Here is a 16,966-nt window from a genome sequence, read left to right as displayed (position 1 = left end):
CCCACGCTCGCTGGCCCACTGGCTTCACACAGAGCTTGAGGCTGGAAGGTCACTGGTCTCTCTCTGCAGGGGTAGCATCACCAGCCAAGGCCGCCTCCTCTCTGATCTCCTGGCTTTCCACACAGAGCCTCCCTCTGGGCTCACAGGTCCTACTGCGAGCCCCCATTCCGAGGCTTCCTCCCCATGTTCTGCTTTAGGAGTGAGGCCAACACGTGAGAAAATAGAGAGAACAGATAGATTCCTGGTTTAGTCCTGGATCCAGCTGTGCCTGATATATGATATATGACTGGATTTTAAAATATACATGCCTATAAACATTCTCCTTTCTGCTTAAGCTGCTGATTTCATTTCTTTCACTTGTCACGGTATGTGTCCTAACCCATGGTCTCCTAATTCCTGAGAACTGTTTGAGATGCTATCACAATATGGAACAATTGGCATTCTCATTGAATATTTGTGTTTGAAATTTAGATAATGAGTATTTATTGTCTTGCCAGGGCTAAGAATATAAAGATGAGCAAGACAAACACAGTCCTTCTCTTTAATAGCACAACAGTGACTAATTATTTTCAAAAACGTTAACTTTTACCACACTTACTCTAAAGTGCTGTTTTTCTCTGGAGATCTGAACATCGTCTTGGTTGATGTCTGTCTTAAAACTGGAGACATCTCATCCATTTTAGTACAAGGACAGAAACCAAAATGCAAAGCAGGGACTTTGAGGGGAGAATTCTCATTTATTTTCAATAAAGGAAGTCCCAAGCCTCTAGTTGTTCTTGAAACCTTCCCAAGGCAGGAGGATTTTTCAGTGCAGCGAGATCAGCGGTGTCATGACTGCAGGGTAATCGCTCATCTTACGACATACTTTCTCGGCTCTCCACTCCTCCATTTGCCGACAGTGATGCCATTCGTCTTCCCAGGATGGATGGGTTCCTCTCCCTTTCAATCACTGGCAGCAGGCACTGAAACTTGCCCGGGATGTGTCCAGTGTTCACGTGATTTGGGGATTTTTTTGCATCTTTCATGGTCGATGAAAGTAAATTTGTACTCATGATGCAAGTACAAGTGTGTGTGTGTGTGTGTGTGTGTGTGTGTGTGTGTGTGCGCGCGCGTGCGTGCGCGTGTGTGTGCTTTGTCCTTAAGCTGCAGTGGCCTTTTAATGTCATAATATATGGTCAGGCTGTAGTTGCTATGGAAACAATACCCAAATTTCCTGACCTTTGAGAGTAGGGAGATGTGGCGGTGGCAGCTATGATCAGAGTTGAGAGATTGATGATAGAATTAAGCTAAAGATTAAAGAATACACACTTTTTCTACCTTAATGATCACTTTGGAGCAATCTCCTCTTCTTCTATGTCTACCAATATTACCCATTTGAGCCAGGCTGAAGGCTTATGAGCATTCCTTTGTTATTTTAAAATCAGTTTACTTTTGGATAGTGGATGAGTGGGACTTGGGAGTTCTTGACTATAGTCAGTATACATTTTTTTGCATAGTATTGAATCATACTTTCTGGTGCAAATAATACCCAAATTAGTGTCCACACAGGCGAATATTGTTATTGAAACAGCAAATGTGTGCTTTCGTTTGGAATATGATACCTTGAAATTTTCTTTTTATTCTTTATATACTTGTTGATCAGTCAGATGGGTACATGGAATAAATACATTCTCTCATGGAAAAACATTTTATTTTAAATATAACAATGTGTACAAAAGAAAGCTTATTCTTAGAAGTAAATATTGAAAATAATCATTGAATTATACATCAGTCTCCCACTAAACTGCAAATCCTTACTATTAGAAAACATTGGTATGCACACTGTAAAGTGCAATGCCCGACTCATCATGAGTAAGTTTCTAAATGTTTGTTAAATGCATGAATACATAGTCTCTAAAAACATATAAAATGCATATTCCCTCTTTAGGAGGGATCATTTTTTCTAGGACCTCTGTGACTCTGGGGAGTTTCTCCAGGGCTTCCTGTCAGCGCTGGTGGTTCTGCATTGTTAAAGTCTGGAAGATGTTCCTGTGCCTGTGTTTATTCTGTTCATATGATATGTCAGGATGATGGGGGAGAGGGACAGAATGTGGGGAGCCGTGTCCTCAGCTAACAGCTTAGTGAGGGTCTTGTGCTCGATACCGTGTTAAGCCTGTGGGTGTGGACATGGACAGGAAATGATTCCTGCTGTCGAGAAGCTGCTTGGTTCTCGAGGAGAGAATATAGAGGGCTGCTCACCGAGGAGGGGTGACTCAGAACCAAAGCCAGCAAATGCAGTCAAGGGTGGGAGGAGGAAAGGGGTCTAGCAGGAGGGGCAGGTAAAAAACGCTGGAGGGAAGCAGAACCTGAGATGGAACCCAAAGAGGGAAGCCACATTCGATGTTAGTAAACTTTACAGCTTATAAATATGCTGGGTATATTCTTCCGAATGTGCCAAATATATTAAAGCAGAGACAAGGTCAAGCAAACAGTGTAAATGAAGACATAGGGCATGATCTCGTGGTTGAGGGACACTGAATAGTCTGTTATGCTGGGGAATAGTGATAGTGGTAGTGAAGTTGGTCAGTCACGTCCGACACTTCGCGACCCCATGGACAGTAGCCAACCAAGCTCCTCCGTCCATGGGATTTTCCAGGCAAGAATACTGGAGTGGGTTGCCATTTCCTTCCCCCAACCCAGGATCGAACCCTGGTTTCCTGCTTTGTAGGCAGACGCTTTACCGTCTGAGCCACCAGGAAAGGCCATGCTGGGGAAGCAGAGGTTCTAATAGGTGTTCCTTGGGAGTGAAGATGCTCAGGGAATTGTGGGGGCTGAGGGGTGGCTTAGGAATCCTGGGGTTTTAGATCCCACATGACTTGAAGGAAACAGGGCTTAAATGCTAATAATTTGAAGTCAAAGTAAAGACTGTAGAATGGAAATAAGCAGGGTAAATTGTCACTCAGGGTAAATTGTAAAGAGAAGTAACCAGTCAATAAATATAAATTGAATTATTGAATTTGATTACAGATAAAACCAGTGTGAGACCAAACCCCAAACCCTATGGAACTGTAGATGCTATTTAGTCAGTTCTTTTTTTTACTCTTCCATTGCTCTTTCCTCAGATTTTTTTTTTTTTTTTAATCTCTGGGTTAACTGTCAATTCTGGCCTTTTCATTATGGATATGAATTGAAAAAAGGGATTTTAAAGCCTAGGTTTTTTCTTGTTTGTTTAATTTATATTTCTTTGGCTGCACTGGCTCTCAGTTGCGGCACATGGGATCCTCGATCTTACTTGTGACATGGAATTCTTAGTTGCAGTATGTGGGATCTAGTTCCCTGACCAGGGATCAGACCCAGGCCCCCTGCGTTGGGAGTCTGGAGTCCTAGCCACTAGACCACCAGCAAAGTCCCCAAGGCCTAGTTTTTTCGCCTGTGAAATTGTATAAAGTATATATGGTATGTTGGGTATTTTTCTAATGTGGAACCTTGAGTGAGTTACAAATAGATTTTTTTTTTCCCCATCTGGAGTAATTGGCCCATGTTGATGTCATACAGATGATGACATGGTCGTTTAAAGTTTCTTAATACTCACCCATACAAGTGTGAGGATGGACTTAGCATTCTCAACTGTGAGGATTTTGGGTTTTTTTGAAAATACAAGGAGTTGTCTGTGTCTCAAAGTTAATACACACCAAGTGTTCCAGACACAGGTCAGTCACAGAGCCAGACCAAATGCCTTTGGCACAAAGCAGTAGAATATTATACGAGGTTTCATTGGTGGGGTGTGTTTTTTTGAAATCAAATGTATTTGAAAAATGGACAATATTACAAGTTGTCTTTCTTTCTATTTTTTCCCCCAAAAGGACCTTCTTAAGAGATGCTACTCGGCCAACGCGTCTTACCTCTTCCAGCAGGATAAATTTTATGATGTCAGCTATGACACAGGCGACAAATCCATCCAATGCAGCAGGAGACCAGATGCATTCAAGTTCTGGCTGGCCTGGAAGGCCCTGGGCACGCTAGGCCTTGAGGAAAGAGTTAACCGCGCTCTTGCTTTATCTAGGTACTTGCTGTGTCTGTGTGTCCGTGGGTCTCTGATAGGCTCACTGAAAGTACGTTTGTAAGATCTGTACATGTTCTCTCATATATGGATCCCTTCTTTCATGTCATAACCATTTTCTCAGCACCCTCTATTGTAGATGTTGGGAACAAAGCAGCTCTCCCCTCTGCTCTGCAGCATCCTAGCCTGGGGAGAGATACATCCAGGCGGCAGAGCAGATAAAATACAGGTGCACCTACGTCTTGGTAAGGGGAGGTATACGATGCTCCAGAAGCACTCAGGTGCATTCTCTAGTATGGTCATGAGGGCTGCTGGCAGAGGTTTCCTGGAGGAAGTGACATGCAGCTAAGACCCAGTGAGGAAAGGAGAGATGACTGATTTCAGGCAGAGGGAGCCCCAGGTCCAATCTCTGGGTGTGGGAGAGATCCCAGTAACTTCAAGGACCCGAAATATGGCCTGTGAGAACGTGGGGCTGACAGAAGGACAGACAGGCAGAGGCGAATGTGGCAGCCCCCTGGTTGTTCGCCTTTTTCTAACATAAGGACAAAGCTTTTGAACCACTTGCAGTGACACTAGAGAAGGTCTTGAGGTGTGCGTGCTGGGCGCTTGTCACCCGAGAGGGCTCTGCTGCTGAGACCAGTGGGTGGAGGGCAGGCCACGGCCAAGTGTGGCTCTAGTTGTGATTTGCTGAGCCTGAGCTCTATAGGGTTAACCTCAATAGTGTTTTAAAAATCGAGCATTCAAATATTCCAAACAGTTTTAAAGAGGGAAATTGTAAACAGTCTAGATTCCTGGCTTCTTTGAGAAGATGAGCGCGCTCTCAGTCCCACATGGTGACAAGGCACGGAACACAGTGGTGCCCCCCACACCCCCTAGGTTTTGTCAAGCCTGTTTCATTGTGGTTCAGAGAGGCCAAGAGCCAGGGAAAGCGAGGGCCACCCTTGACAAGCTTCATGACCGGGGCAAGCTGCTGAAACTGTCTGTACTGTTCCATCCCAGGGTCCTGAAGATAGCAACGCCGAACTCAGATAACTGTTAGGAGGATTCAGTGAACTGATATTTGTAAAACACCCAGGACAGTGCCTGGCAAATGCCACATGCTGTGTTTTAATTATTTTTTTAAAATTATTGTCTTACCTGCTTGGTCACCAGAAGCATCAACGTTTGTGATCTCTGATTTGGAAAACCTCTCCTTCTTCATTCCCTGTTCATATTTCACTGGCAAAAGCCTGCAGGGTCTCCCTGAGATTTAATCAGCCTCCTCCTCCTTGCAGGTGCTCTGCATGCCGCTCTGTGGGACAAGGGTGCCCTGAGTACGAGTGAGGACTGTCTGAAAACCCAGGATCTTTTTTTTTCAATTGGAATATAATTGCTTTACAAGGTTATGTTACTTTCTTCTGCACAGTGAGGTGAATCAGCCATTCAGTTCAGTTCAGTCTCTCAGTCGTGTCCGACTCTTTGCAACCCCATGAATCGCAGCACGCCAGGCCTCCCTGTCCATCACCATCTCCTAGAGTTCACTCAGACTCACATCCATCGAGTCGGTGATGCCATCCAGCCATCTCATCCTCTGTTGTCCCCTTCTTCTCCTGCCCCCAATCACTCCCAGCATCAGAGTCTTTTCCAATGAGTCAACTCTTCACATGAGGTGGCCAAAGTACTGGAGTTTCAGCTTTAGCATCAGTCCTTCCAAAGAACACCCAGGGCTGATCTCCTTTAGAATGGATTGGTTGGATCTCCTTGCAGTCCAAGGGACTCTCAAGAGTTTCTCCAACACCACAGTTCAAAAGCATCAATTCTTTGGCGCTCAGCTTTCTTTACAGTCCAACTCTCACATCCATACATGACCACAGGAAAAACCATAGCCTTGACTAGACGGACCTTTGTTGGCAAAGTAATGTCTCTGCTTTTGAATATGCTATCTAGGTTGGTCATAATTTTCCTTCCAAGGAGTAAGCGTCTTTTATTTTCATGGCAGCAGTCACCATCTGTAGTGATTTTGGAGCCATATGTATACCTATATCCCAGCCCTCGTGGACCTCCCTCTGCTCTCCCCATCCCCTGCCTCTAGATCATCACAGCACCAAGCTGAGCTCCCTGTGCTAGACAGCAGCTTCCCACTAGCTAGCTATTTTACGTATGGTAGTGTATATACCGGAGAAGGTGATGGCACCCCACTCCAGTACTCTTGCCTGGAAAATCCCATGGACGGAGGAGCCTGATGGGCTGCAGTCCATGGGGTCACTAAGAGTTGGACATGACTTAGTGACTTCACTTTCACTTTCATGCATTGAAGAAGGAAATGGCACCCCACTCCAGTGTTCTTGCCTGGAGAATCCCAGGGACAGTGGAGCCTGCCGGGCTGCCATCTATGGGGTCGCGCAGAGTCAGACATGACTGAAGCACCTTAGCAGCAGCAGCAGCAGCAGTGTGTATACATCAGTGCTGCTTCCAGATTCATCCCGCCCCGCCTCCTTCCCCACTGAGTCTGCATGTGTCCATTCTGTGTCTGCGTCTGTATTCCTGCCTTGGAAATAGTGAGGACCCAGGATCTTAAACCGACAGTTCTTTATTCTGAGAGGTCTGCAAGTTGGCGGGAGTGGCTTCATCTCATTCTCCGGTGGCTGTGGGGGTGGGGGGAGGCCTGGGTCTGCTGCTGGCACGTCTTGTAACTTCCTTGAGCCAGAGCCTCTTCTTGTGATGGTGGTGACAGAAGCCCAAGAGGGCAAGCCTGCTTTAAACTCCTGATAGCACGCATCATGCCCATTAGCATTCCAGTGGCCCGAGCAGATCAGATGGCCAAGGTCAGTATCAAGAGGTAGGAAGAACTGCAAGGTTACATGCCGAAGGGCTTGGAAATAAAGACAGGAAAAGAGATGGCTTGGCACTTTCAGAAGCCTGTTAGAAGTCAGCATTTCTGGTGATTTGGGTTTAAAAAGTAGTTTGAAAAATCTATAAATATTTCATAAATTAGGACTCTCTTGGTGGTGAGCAACAGAAACCGTTGAAGTATTATAAACAAAGTTAATTTATTTGCTCATGTAACTTATAAGTCAGTGTAGTGATGACCATGGAATGGCTTGTTCTAAGTGCTTAAGCAAGTTCACCAGGCCTTAATTTCCATCCATCAGTCAGATCTGCTCTCCTTCATGTTGGGTTTACTCCCCTGTAGGAAGGTAGTTCCCAAGGGGGTCAGATCTGTAGACTCCCAGGTTCAACTTCAAGGTCAAAAGGAGAGAGTGCTCCTTTCTCAACAATCCCCAGAAGGTTTTAATTCTTTCTGACAGATGTCATCTTCAGAAGTTGGAAGATAACTCAGATCAGATCAGTCGCTCAGTCGTGTCCGACTCTTTGTGACCCAATGAATCGCAGCACACCAGGCCTCCCTGTCCATCACCAACTCTCGGAGTTCACTCAGACTCATGTCCATCGAGTCCGTGATGCCATCCAGCCATCTCATCCTCTGTCGTCCCCTTCTCCTCTTGCCCCCAATCCCTCCCAGCATCAGAGTCTTTTCCAATGAGTCAACTCTTCGCATGAGGTGGCCAAAGTACTGGAGTTTCAGCTTTAGCATCAGTCCTTCCAAAGAAATCCCAGGGCTGATCTCCTTCAGAATGGACTGGTTGGATCTCCTTGCAGTCCAAGGGACTCTCAAGAGTTTCTCCAACACCACAGTTCAAAAGCATCAATTCTTCGGTGCTCAGCCTCTTCACAGTCCAACTCTCACATCCATACATGACCACAGGAAAAACCATAGCCTTGACTAGATGGACCTTTGTTGGCAAAGTAATGTCTCTGCTTTTGAATATGCTATCTGGGTTGGTCATAACTTTCCTTCCAAGGAGTAAGCGTCTTTTAATTTCATGGCTGCAGTCACCATCTGCAGTGATTTTGGAACCCAGAAAAATAAAGTCTGACACTGTTTCCACTGTTTCCCCATCTATTTCCCATGAAGTGATGGGACCGGATGCCATGATCTTCATTTTCTGAATGTTGAGCTTTAAGCCAACTTTTTCACTCTCCACTTTCACTTTCATCAAGAGGCTTTTGAGTTCCTCTTCACTTTCTGCCATAAGGGTGGTGTCATCTGCATATCTGAGGTGATTGATATTTCTCCCGGCAATCTTGATTCCAGCTTGTGTTTCTTCCAGTCCAGCCTTTCTCATGATGTACCCTGCATATAAGTTAAATAAGCAGGGTGACAATATACAGCCTTGACGTACTCCTTTTCCTATTTGGAACCAGTCTGTTCTTCCATGTCCAGTTCTAACTGTTGCTTCCTGACCTGCATACAGATTTCTCAAGAGGCAGATCAGGTGGTCTGGTATTCCCATCTCTTTCAGAATTTTCCACAGTTTATTGTGATCCATACACTCAAAGGCTTTGGCATAGTCAATAAAGCAGAAATAGATGTTTTTCTGGAACTCTCTTGCTTTTTCCATGATCCAGCGGATGTTGGCAATTTGATTTCTGGTTCCTCTGCCTTTTCTAAAACCAGCTTGAACATGAGGAAGTTCACGGTTCACATATTGCTGAAGCCTGGCTTGGAGAATTTTGAGCATTACTTTACTAGCATATGAGATGAGTGCAATTGTGCAGTAGTTTGAGCATTCTTTGGCATTGCCTTTCTTTGGGATTGGAATGAAAACTGACCTTTTCCAGTGCTGTGGCCACTGCTGAGTTTTCCAAATTTGCTGACATATTGAGACCAGCACTTTCACAACATCATCTTTCAGGATTTGGAATAGCTCAACTGGAATTCTATCACCTCCACTAGCTTTGTTCGTAGTGATGCTTTCTAAAGCCCACTTGACTTCACATTCCAGTATGTCTGGCTCTAGGTCAGTGATCACACCATCATGATTATCTGGGTCGTGAAGATCTTTTTTGTACAATTCTTCTGTGTATTCTTGCCATCTCTTCTTAATATCTTCTGCTTCTGTTAGGTCCATATCATTTCTGTCCTTTTTCGAGCTATCTTTGCATGAAATGTTCCTTTGGTATCTCTGATTTTCCTGAAGAGATCTCTAGTCTTTCCCATTCTGTTGTTTTCCTGTATTTCTTTGCATTGTTCTCTGAAGAAGGCTTTCTTATCTCTTCTTGCTATTCTTTGGAACTCTGCATTCAGATGCTTATATCTTTCCTTTTCTCCTTTGCTTTTTGCTTCTCTTCTTTTCACAGCTATTTGTAAGGCCTCCCCAGACAGCCATTTTGCTTTTTTGCATTTCTTTTCCATGGGAATGGTCTTGATCCCTGTCTCCTGTACAATGTCACGAACCTTATTCCATAGCTCATCAGGCACTCTATCAGATCTAGGCCCTTAAATCTATTTCTCACTTCCACTGTATAATGAGGTTGGTCCTAGAAGATAACTACCCAGTGGTGAAAACATGAAACTGTCAACCGTAAATATTCAAAGTTGCCCACTGAACTAAAAGGTTCAGAAAGTTCTATTGCCCTGTTTGTGTTTTTCTCATACTATATAAGTATGGTGGCATCTGCATTATTTTATCTAAGCCGCTAAGTAATTCAATGGCAGGTGTCTTGAAACAAAGCTAGATATAAATATTTGATGATCACATTTATTACAGAGTTAACATTCATCTCAGGGTGGAATTTAATTTATAGTCTAAGGATACCTCCTAATTTTTGCAGAGAAATATCACAGGAGAATAAATGTTAACATTTCAATTCAATTCAACAACACTTATTGTTTGTAAATGTTTGTCATGCTGAATTGAATTAAATTAACATTTCAGTGAGCATCACTGCAGGCTCTGTGACCTATATTTAAATATTTGAAAAATGGTCCCTTTTCTGTCGTGCTGTTAGTCACAGTGGTTCTCTTGCCTTAACTTCCCACATTCTTGTTATCCAGCAAGTCCTTTCCTGGAGTGGGCAAAAGCCATCCATGTCCCCCATCCCCCGTGCCAAGGCAGAGTCCTCTTAGGCATGTTACTTGAAACAAATGTGAAATTATCAACTTGGAGAAAGCGTCTCTGGGAATAACAATTATTTTAAGTTAGCAACATCAGTGCTTTATTTTCATGATTTATTTTTTTTTTTCAAATGAAGTGTGGTCTGCTCTTCAGGATAGAGGAAAACGTTTTCTGAATTCTGAAGTTTACTCTACTTGCTCGTGCCCATGTGCAGTTGGGTACTAGTAAACTGGATCTCAGGAGGAAGAAAAGCCACAATTTGTAATGTCAGCCAATTTCCATGGTATAAGTACTCCCACTGTGGAAAATTTCAAGCTGCCAACAGCCACGGCTTGTAAATGCTCTTATATTTAACAGTTGGATCTCACTAACCAGTACAAACCAGCTCTAGAGCACCATTGATTATATGAGCCAATATAATCCGTTCAAACCACTGGCTGGTAGGAGTTAAAACACCACTTCTCATCCCGTCTACTGACCTTCAGCCACTTGTTTTAGAGTTTACCTAATAAAAATTCTCATGCATGGTCAGAAGTCTGTATTTGGCTAATTGCTAGGTCACAGCAGCATCATTTTGTTTCCAAGAAGTATGACTTTCTTCAGTAGATAACTTTAGCCAAGGAAAGCAGCAGATGACAGTTCTGTTGCTGTTTGGGATGTACATCTGTCATCAGTAGCTGAGGTAGATAAGGTATCCGTTCCCACAGGCCTGCTAAGTCAGGGCTCTCAAACACGGGGAAGGCTGTGCAAGTCTTTGCCCCTGGCGCACTGCAATGAGGGTCACACTGACTCCGTGGACGCAATGCTTCCATGCCACTGAACCAGAATGGAGCTTAGTTTGAAAATTGTATACTGGGGGCTTCCCTGGTGGTCCACCGGCCAGAACCCCGAGCTCCTAATGATGTGGTTGTTGTTGTTTTTCAGTCACTAAGTTGTCTCCGACTCTTTGCAACCCCATGGACTGTAGCCCACCATGTCCCTCTGTCCATGAGATTTCCCAGGCAAGAATACTGAAGTGGGTTGCCATTTCCTACTTCTTGGGACCTTCCCGACCCAGGGATCAAACCTTTGTCTCCTGCGTCTCCTGCATTGGCAGGCAGGTTCTTTACCACTAGCACCACCTTGGAAGCCCCCCAGTTCAGGGGACCCAGGTTCAATCCCTGGTCTGAGAACTAGATCCCATGTACCACAACTAAGAGTTTGCACACCGAGACACACTATCCCACCCGCCACTATAAAGATGAAAGACCCCGTGTGCTGCAACTAAGATCTAGCATGGCCTAAATAAATAAATAAAAATAAGTAAATATTTTTAAAATTTGTATATTGACCTTAGGATGTAAGGACCAGGTTTTGGTGGACCAGTGGACAGCATCACCCTGGCCAGATGCTCCCTCTTCCCTCGGGGAAGCAAGAACAGACCCTCTCAAGAGGACAGCAATTCCTGTTTTATGAGTTGTCAAATCCAGAAAGAAGGAGCTACTTAGTTCCTAGAAGATCTCCAAGGCATTCCCTAATTTCCATTTGACCCTTGTCGTTTCACTGAATGAGAGAACATTGCTTTCAAGAAATATTAATGACTAAAACCTTGCCTTTTTCTTCGGTTGTTTGAAAACCAGTGACATTGTGAACCTAAAGCAGCATGTGATTATTAAGCATAATTGAAACCGAGAAGGCTGGGGTTTAAAATCACCATTTCTTGCAGAAGGCAGGCAATTGTGATCTCTGATATCTGCTTAGGAAAGTTGAAAATGTGTTACAATCCTCAGGGCTTCTGGTTGCTGAGGGCACCTTGTAGGCTGTCGTTACGACACTCTAGTTAAATGGATATTCACTGAGGGGCAATTTTTAAAGCAAATCCAGAAAAGTCATGTGCGTAAGTCTTTTCAACAACAACAAACAACTCAGGAACTCCCATTCTGCTGCTTTGCTAGGTCTCCCGTGTATCATTTATCTGCTCCCATGACACACAATCTCTGTAATCTCTCAGATGGAATTCATTTCATTGACTTGCATGGATACTGAGAGACTTATTGATACCAGTATGGAAAAGATAAGCGGTTATACAATGGCACCCTTGTGCTAGTGTATTTCTCTAGGTGAGAAGAGGGAGAGAGTGCAGAAGACTCTAGAAGGGCCAACGTTTGCATTTTTTCTTATATTTGTACTTTTTAAAAACATCACAGTGCAGTGGAATGGAACATGCAGATGTCTGTGATGAGTCACACAGGCCATGCAATGTGTTCTCATGTATGCAGAGCATGCACAAACCAGATGGAAAAAAATCTCAGAAAGTCAGGGAGGCTCCATTGCCTCAGAAGAAATTTCCCATGAGGAGTTGAGACCAGAAGAAGCACTTGGTCCAGAGCGCTCCAGGGAGACTCCAGGAGGCTGGTGAATTGAGAAAGGGACTGGAAAAGCTATCTCCGGAAAGGAATGCATGCCCTTCAAAAAGGGCAAGTGAAACACACAAGTATTAGATGGACACGTGGAAGTATTAGATGGACACAGGAAATGTTTCAGAGCAAGCTTTCATTTTTGTACACTTCAAAACTAAGCCAGAATCGTAATGGAATGAGTTTTTTTACCCAGTAGGATTGGTGAAAACTCTTACTAATGTATAGTATTTCTCCCTTTTGCTAAGCTTAGTGGAAAGGACAGTGAATTTTATGAAGTCATTGTTGCTTTCTGAACAATACCTGGATGCCTTTTGGTAGTAGTGGTTTGTGGTTCCCGAGTTTTATCCAAAACCTCAATGTACATCTTTTCTTTTTTATGGCTTGCATCAGATAAGAATAGAGTTTTTTTTTTCTCTATCTTTAGACTGTTTTTATATACTGAAAAGTTGTGAGGAATAAGTCACCTATGAACATAGGCAGAATTTGTTTCCTCCCCAAAATTCAATGTATTTAAGCATTTATTTAATAAGAGGGTACATACCCTGTAGAAGAGGCGCTAGTTTAGAAACTAGCATTTTTGAGCCTACACTCTGTGGGGTTATAGGCTTTCAGAAGATCTTAATAGATGTTGTTCCAAAAAATGTCTCCATAGTCAAGTATGTTTGAGAAAGGCTAACCAATACATTAGTCCTCTCTTGGAGGTTCAAAGTGTTTGTTAGCACATTGAAGTCTATGAAAGGCTTGTAATACAGGTACAATTTTAACTTCACTTTAGCCAGTAGGCAGACATTGCTGACTGTTCATCCAAATACCATCCTTCCTTCTTCCCTGTCAACAGAGCCTCCATTTTGTACAGATAGCAGTATTCCAACTGGGAACGTTGGTCCGAGTCTATCCTCCTTGCCAATCATCACTTCAGGGATGGATGTATGACTCAGATTCAGTCAGTAAGAGGCAGGACGAATTCTGTGAATGCTTCTGGGGAAAATATTCTTACCTAAACAGAGTGAAGCTAAGAGAAAATACTTTCTAACCTCTTCCCCTCCTTCCTGGGACACGGTCATATGTGGATGTCATGGGCGGAGCTGTGGCTGCCGTCTTGTAACAGGAGAGAGAAACAGGAGAGAATTCAATAACACTGCAAACATGGCAGGCTGAAACAATTGAAAAAGCCTGGTTCTTGGTGACATTACTGAACCTTCCAAACAGTTCAATAGATGTTCTTATGAATTAAGCCAAGTATACACCTAGTTTCAGACAAAAATGATCTAACTGATAAGCTTCAGTTCAGTTCAGTTCAGTTCAGTCGCTCAGTCGTGTCCGACTCTTTGTGACCCCATGAATCTCAGCACGCCAGGCCTCCCTCTCCATCACCAACTCCCGGAGTTCACTCAGACTCACGTCCATTGAGATTGATAGGCCTAACATTGCTCAAATTTATTTTCATGGATAAGTGGGAAACCCATTAGCACAGTATATCATGGAAAAATAGTTTGGGAACTCTGGTGTAAACCTTTTATTATGGTCATCATTCTTTATGCAGATCTCCTCTACCCTCAGTTCATTTGGACTGTTAAACCAGGTTTTATAGATTCTGAGAGTGACTGAATGGGGACATTGACCTTGACACAAAACCCAGAGCCTCATGGTTAGCGCAGAACAGAGTTTTAACGGAAATGATTCAGATGTGCTCTAGCATGCCTTTTTCCCGGGAGCAGTCTTCACCAATTTGACAGATATTTTAAATCAGGACTATAGGCAGCGTGTCATGTAGTCATAATCTACTGCGGAAGAGTTTTACCAACCTAGTTCCTTCTCCATTTCATGCATGAGGAAGCTGAGGCAAGCTCAGGGAGGTTGAGGAGTTTGCCTAGAGTCACAGAGTCAATCAGTTACACATCTAGAATCTTCTAGAGTCATTCCCCAGATTCTGTAGTCTGGGGGGTTTTCAGGGTTAGTGCAGGCCCCCTCAGGATGGAATCCTGGCATTGAGTTTGCAGGTTGCCTTACATTTGTGCCTGAGAAGGGAAGGAAAAAATAGGATTCACAAAGCCGGTCCTCGTATAGATAAAGATTGTATGTGTGTTTTATTTTGCTTTGTAATTTATATTTTTTCTCTTATTAGTTTCCTTTTCAAAAATTGTAAGTAACCACACCTATGAAACTTTGCAGAGTGTGAATAGTCCTTTTCTCCCCATAGCATCCGGTTTTTCCCTTCCTCGGATACATCAAGGATTTATGATTGGTCATCCATGCCTTATTCCATGCTCATGTATACATGTGGAGAGGGAGCACTTATGCTTTCTTTTTTAGAGCTTCTTAAAAAGTGGAATCACATTATCTATATCTCTCAGTCCCCTGCTTTCATGTATAATGCATCATGAGCATCTCTGTGGTTTAATTGAAGTGGATATAATCCATCCTCTTTAATAGCTGCATCATAGAACATGTGTTGCTATAAAACATTTTATTTTACCTTTGTCAATTTCTGGATATTAATTTTGTTTCTAATTATTCTGTATGGAATACAGATACACACACACAGGTAATGTAGATGCAGTAACATATGTGCATGCATCTATCATCTATCTGTCTCTATTTCTGTCTCTATCTATATTTCTATCTCTGTTTGTCTATCTACCTACCTACCTATCCATCTATCCACCCAACAATCCACCCATCTCCCTACCTATCTACCTGTTTACCTAACCATCAATTCATCCATCCATCCATCCATTCAACAGTCTATCTACTTACCTACCTACCTATCCATCCATCCATCCATCCAACAATCCATCTACCTACCAACCTATTATCCATCCATCCATGCAATAAGCCATCTATCTACCTACCTTAGTGTTGATGAGATTTTCCTGGTAGACCATCATCTCATAAGTGGTTTGCTGTATCAGAATATATGAGTATTATTAATTTTGAAAGGTTTGTAGCAGCTCTCTGGCACATTCACTAGCACCGAATGTTGTCGCTATTTAAATTTGTTTCCAGTGTCCTGTGGGCAATATGGTTTAGTATTGTTATTTCAATTTGCACTTCTCTGATTACTAATGATCTTAAGCATTTTTCTGATGTTTATTGACCATCAGAATTGCTTTTATTGAAAGTTAGGCAGTGTGCTAAGGGTGTAAAAAGTCTACAACTATGTAACATCTCCTGAAAAATTATTCAGGGAAAGGAGTATGTGGAAAGAACATCAGATACTTTGTGAGTCTGTGTGTGTGTGATATCACAAAATTATTGCTCAATATAAAATACTCATTTTTATCCATTTAATACTGATAGGATTTTTATAAGATTTTTTATAATTTAAAATTAAAGTCAATCTATACTTTTTTATAAATTAAAGATTATTTTTATAATCTTTATGTTAAACACCAATGTTTAACCTTATGCAAAAAAACTAAAAAAAAATGTTTTGGAAAAAAGAACTGCATCCCATTAACTGATATATTCAGTACCCACATTCTGGGATGTCCTTTAGTAAATAAACATAATAATAATAATCCTCCATTTTCACAGTTTATATTCTATATAATTTTTATATATGACTTTATTTATTTATGTATTTTATTTTTTAACTTTACAATATTGTATTGGTTTTGCCATATATCAAAATGAATCCACCACAGGTATACATGTGCTCCCCATCCTGAACCCTCCTCCTCCCCATACCATCCCTCTGGGTCATCCCAGTGCACCAACCCCAAGCATCCAGTATCGTGCATCGAACCTGGACTGGCAACTCGTTTCATATATGATATTATACATGTTTCAATGCCATTCTCCCAGATCATCCCACCCTCTCCCTCTCCCACAGAGTCCAAAAGACTGTTCTATACATCTGTGTCTCTTTTGCTGTGCTATTATACAGGGCTATTGTTACCATCTTTCTAAATTCCATATATATGTGTTAGTATACTATATTGGTGTTTTTCTTTCTGGCTTACTTCACTCTGTATAATAGGCTCCAGTTTCATCCACCTCATTAGAACTGATTCAAATGTATTCTTTTTAATGGCTGAGTAATACTTATTTAACTTTTTTACAACATCCATTTGCGATTGGAAAATCAGCATAGTTTATTCCAGTTTTACAGGTAAGGGAATTGAGGTCCAAAGGGAAGCATTTCTTTGTTGTCTTTAAATGTTAATTGAATGTATGTAATTCAGTTACATGATCATGTTCCATGTCATGATATTGCAGTTCCATGTCATGGTATCGTAATTCCATATGATATGGACAGGATTTTCAAAACTACTCCTCCCTCTATCCCTTCTTTCCATCCTTCCTTCCTTTTTGGCTATTATATATAAAAAATTCCTTGGCAAGTACATTTTTGTCATCACCTCTGATTGTTTCCTTACATTTGACCTCCAAATTTGAAATTCTGTGTCAAATGTTCTGAACTTTTCAAAGCTCATGATCAATTCACTAGTTTTCAAGACTAGTTGTTCAAAAGATTTATCTTTTCATACAGACAATGACAAAGCCCAGGAGGGCAGAGTCAATGTTAATTTACTCTACATTTTCAATGTCATTTTAGTCTTTTCTTCATAATATTGCATACTTCA

The 16,966-nt window shown here is 42.2% G+C and overlaps 1 protein-coding gene across 4 annotated transcripts in view; it reads left to right on the top strand.

Annotated features, from left to right (window-relative positions):
• GADL1 (glutamate decarboxylase like 1) overlaps positions 1-16,966 on the top strand; it is a 194,179-nt gene that overhangs the window by 95,617 nt on the left and 81,596 nt on the right. For all 4 annotated transcript variants that reach the window (XM_010817522.4, XM_010817525.4, XM_010817523.4 and 1 more), the window contains exon 12: positions 3,843-4,042. In XM_010817522.4, the coding sequence (XP_010815824.2) occupies positions 3,843-4,042 (200 nt within the window). The remainder of the gene's footprint in view (positions 1-3,842; positions 4,043-16,966) is intronic.

Source organism: Bos taurus, chromosome 22 (genome assembly GCF_002263795.3).
Source record: "Bos taurus isolate L1 Dominette 01449 registration number 42190680 breed Hereford chromosome 22, ARS-UCD2.0, whole genome shotgun sequence".
In the NCBI taxonomy this organism is placed as follows: Eukaryota; Metazoa; Chordata; class Mammalia; order Artiodactyla; family Bovidae; genus Bos; species Bos taurus.
Note: the sequence above shows the minus strand (reverse complement) of the source record. Positions and strands in the feature narration are given on the sequence as shown.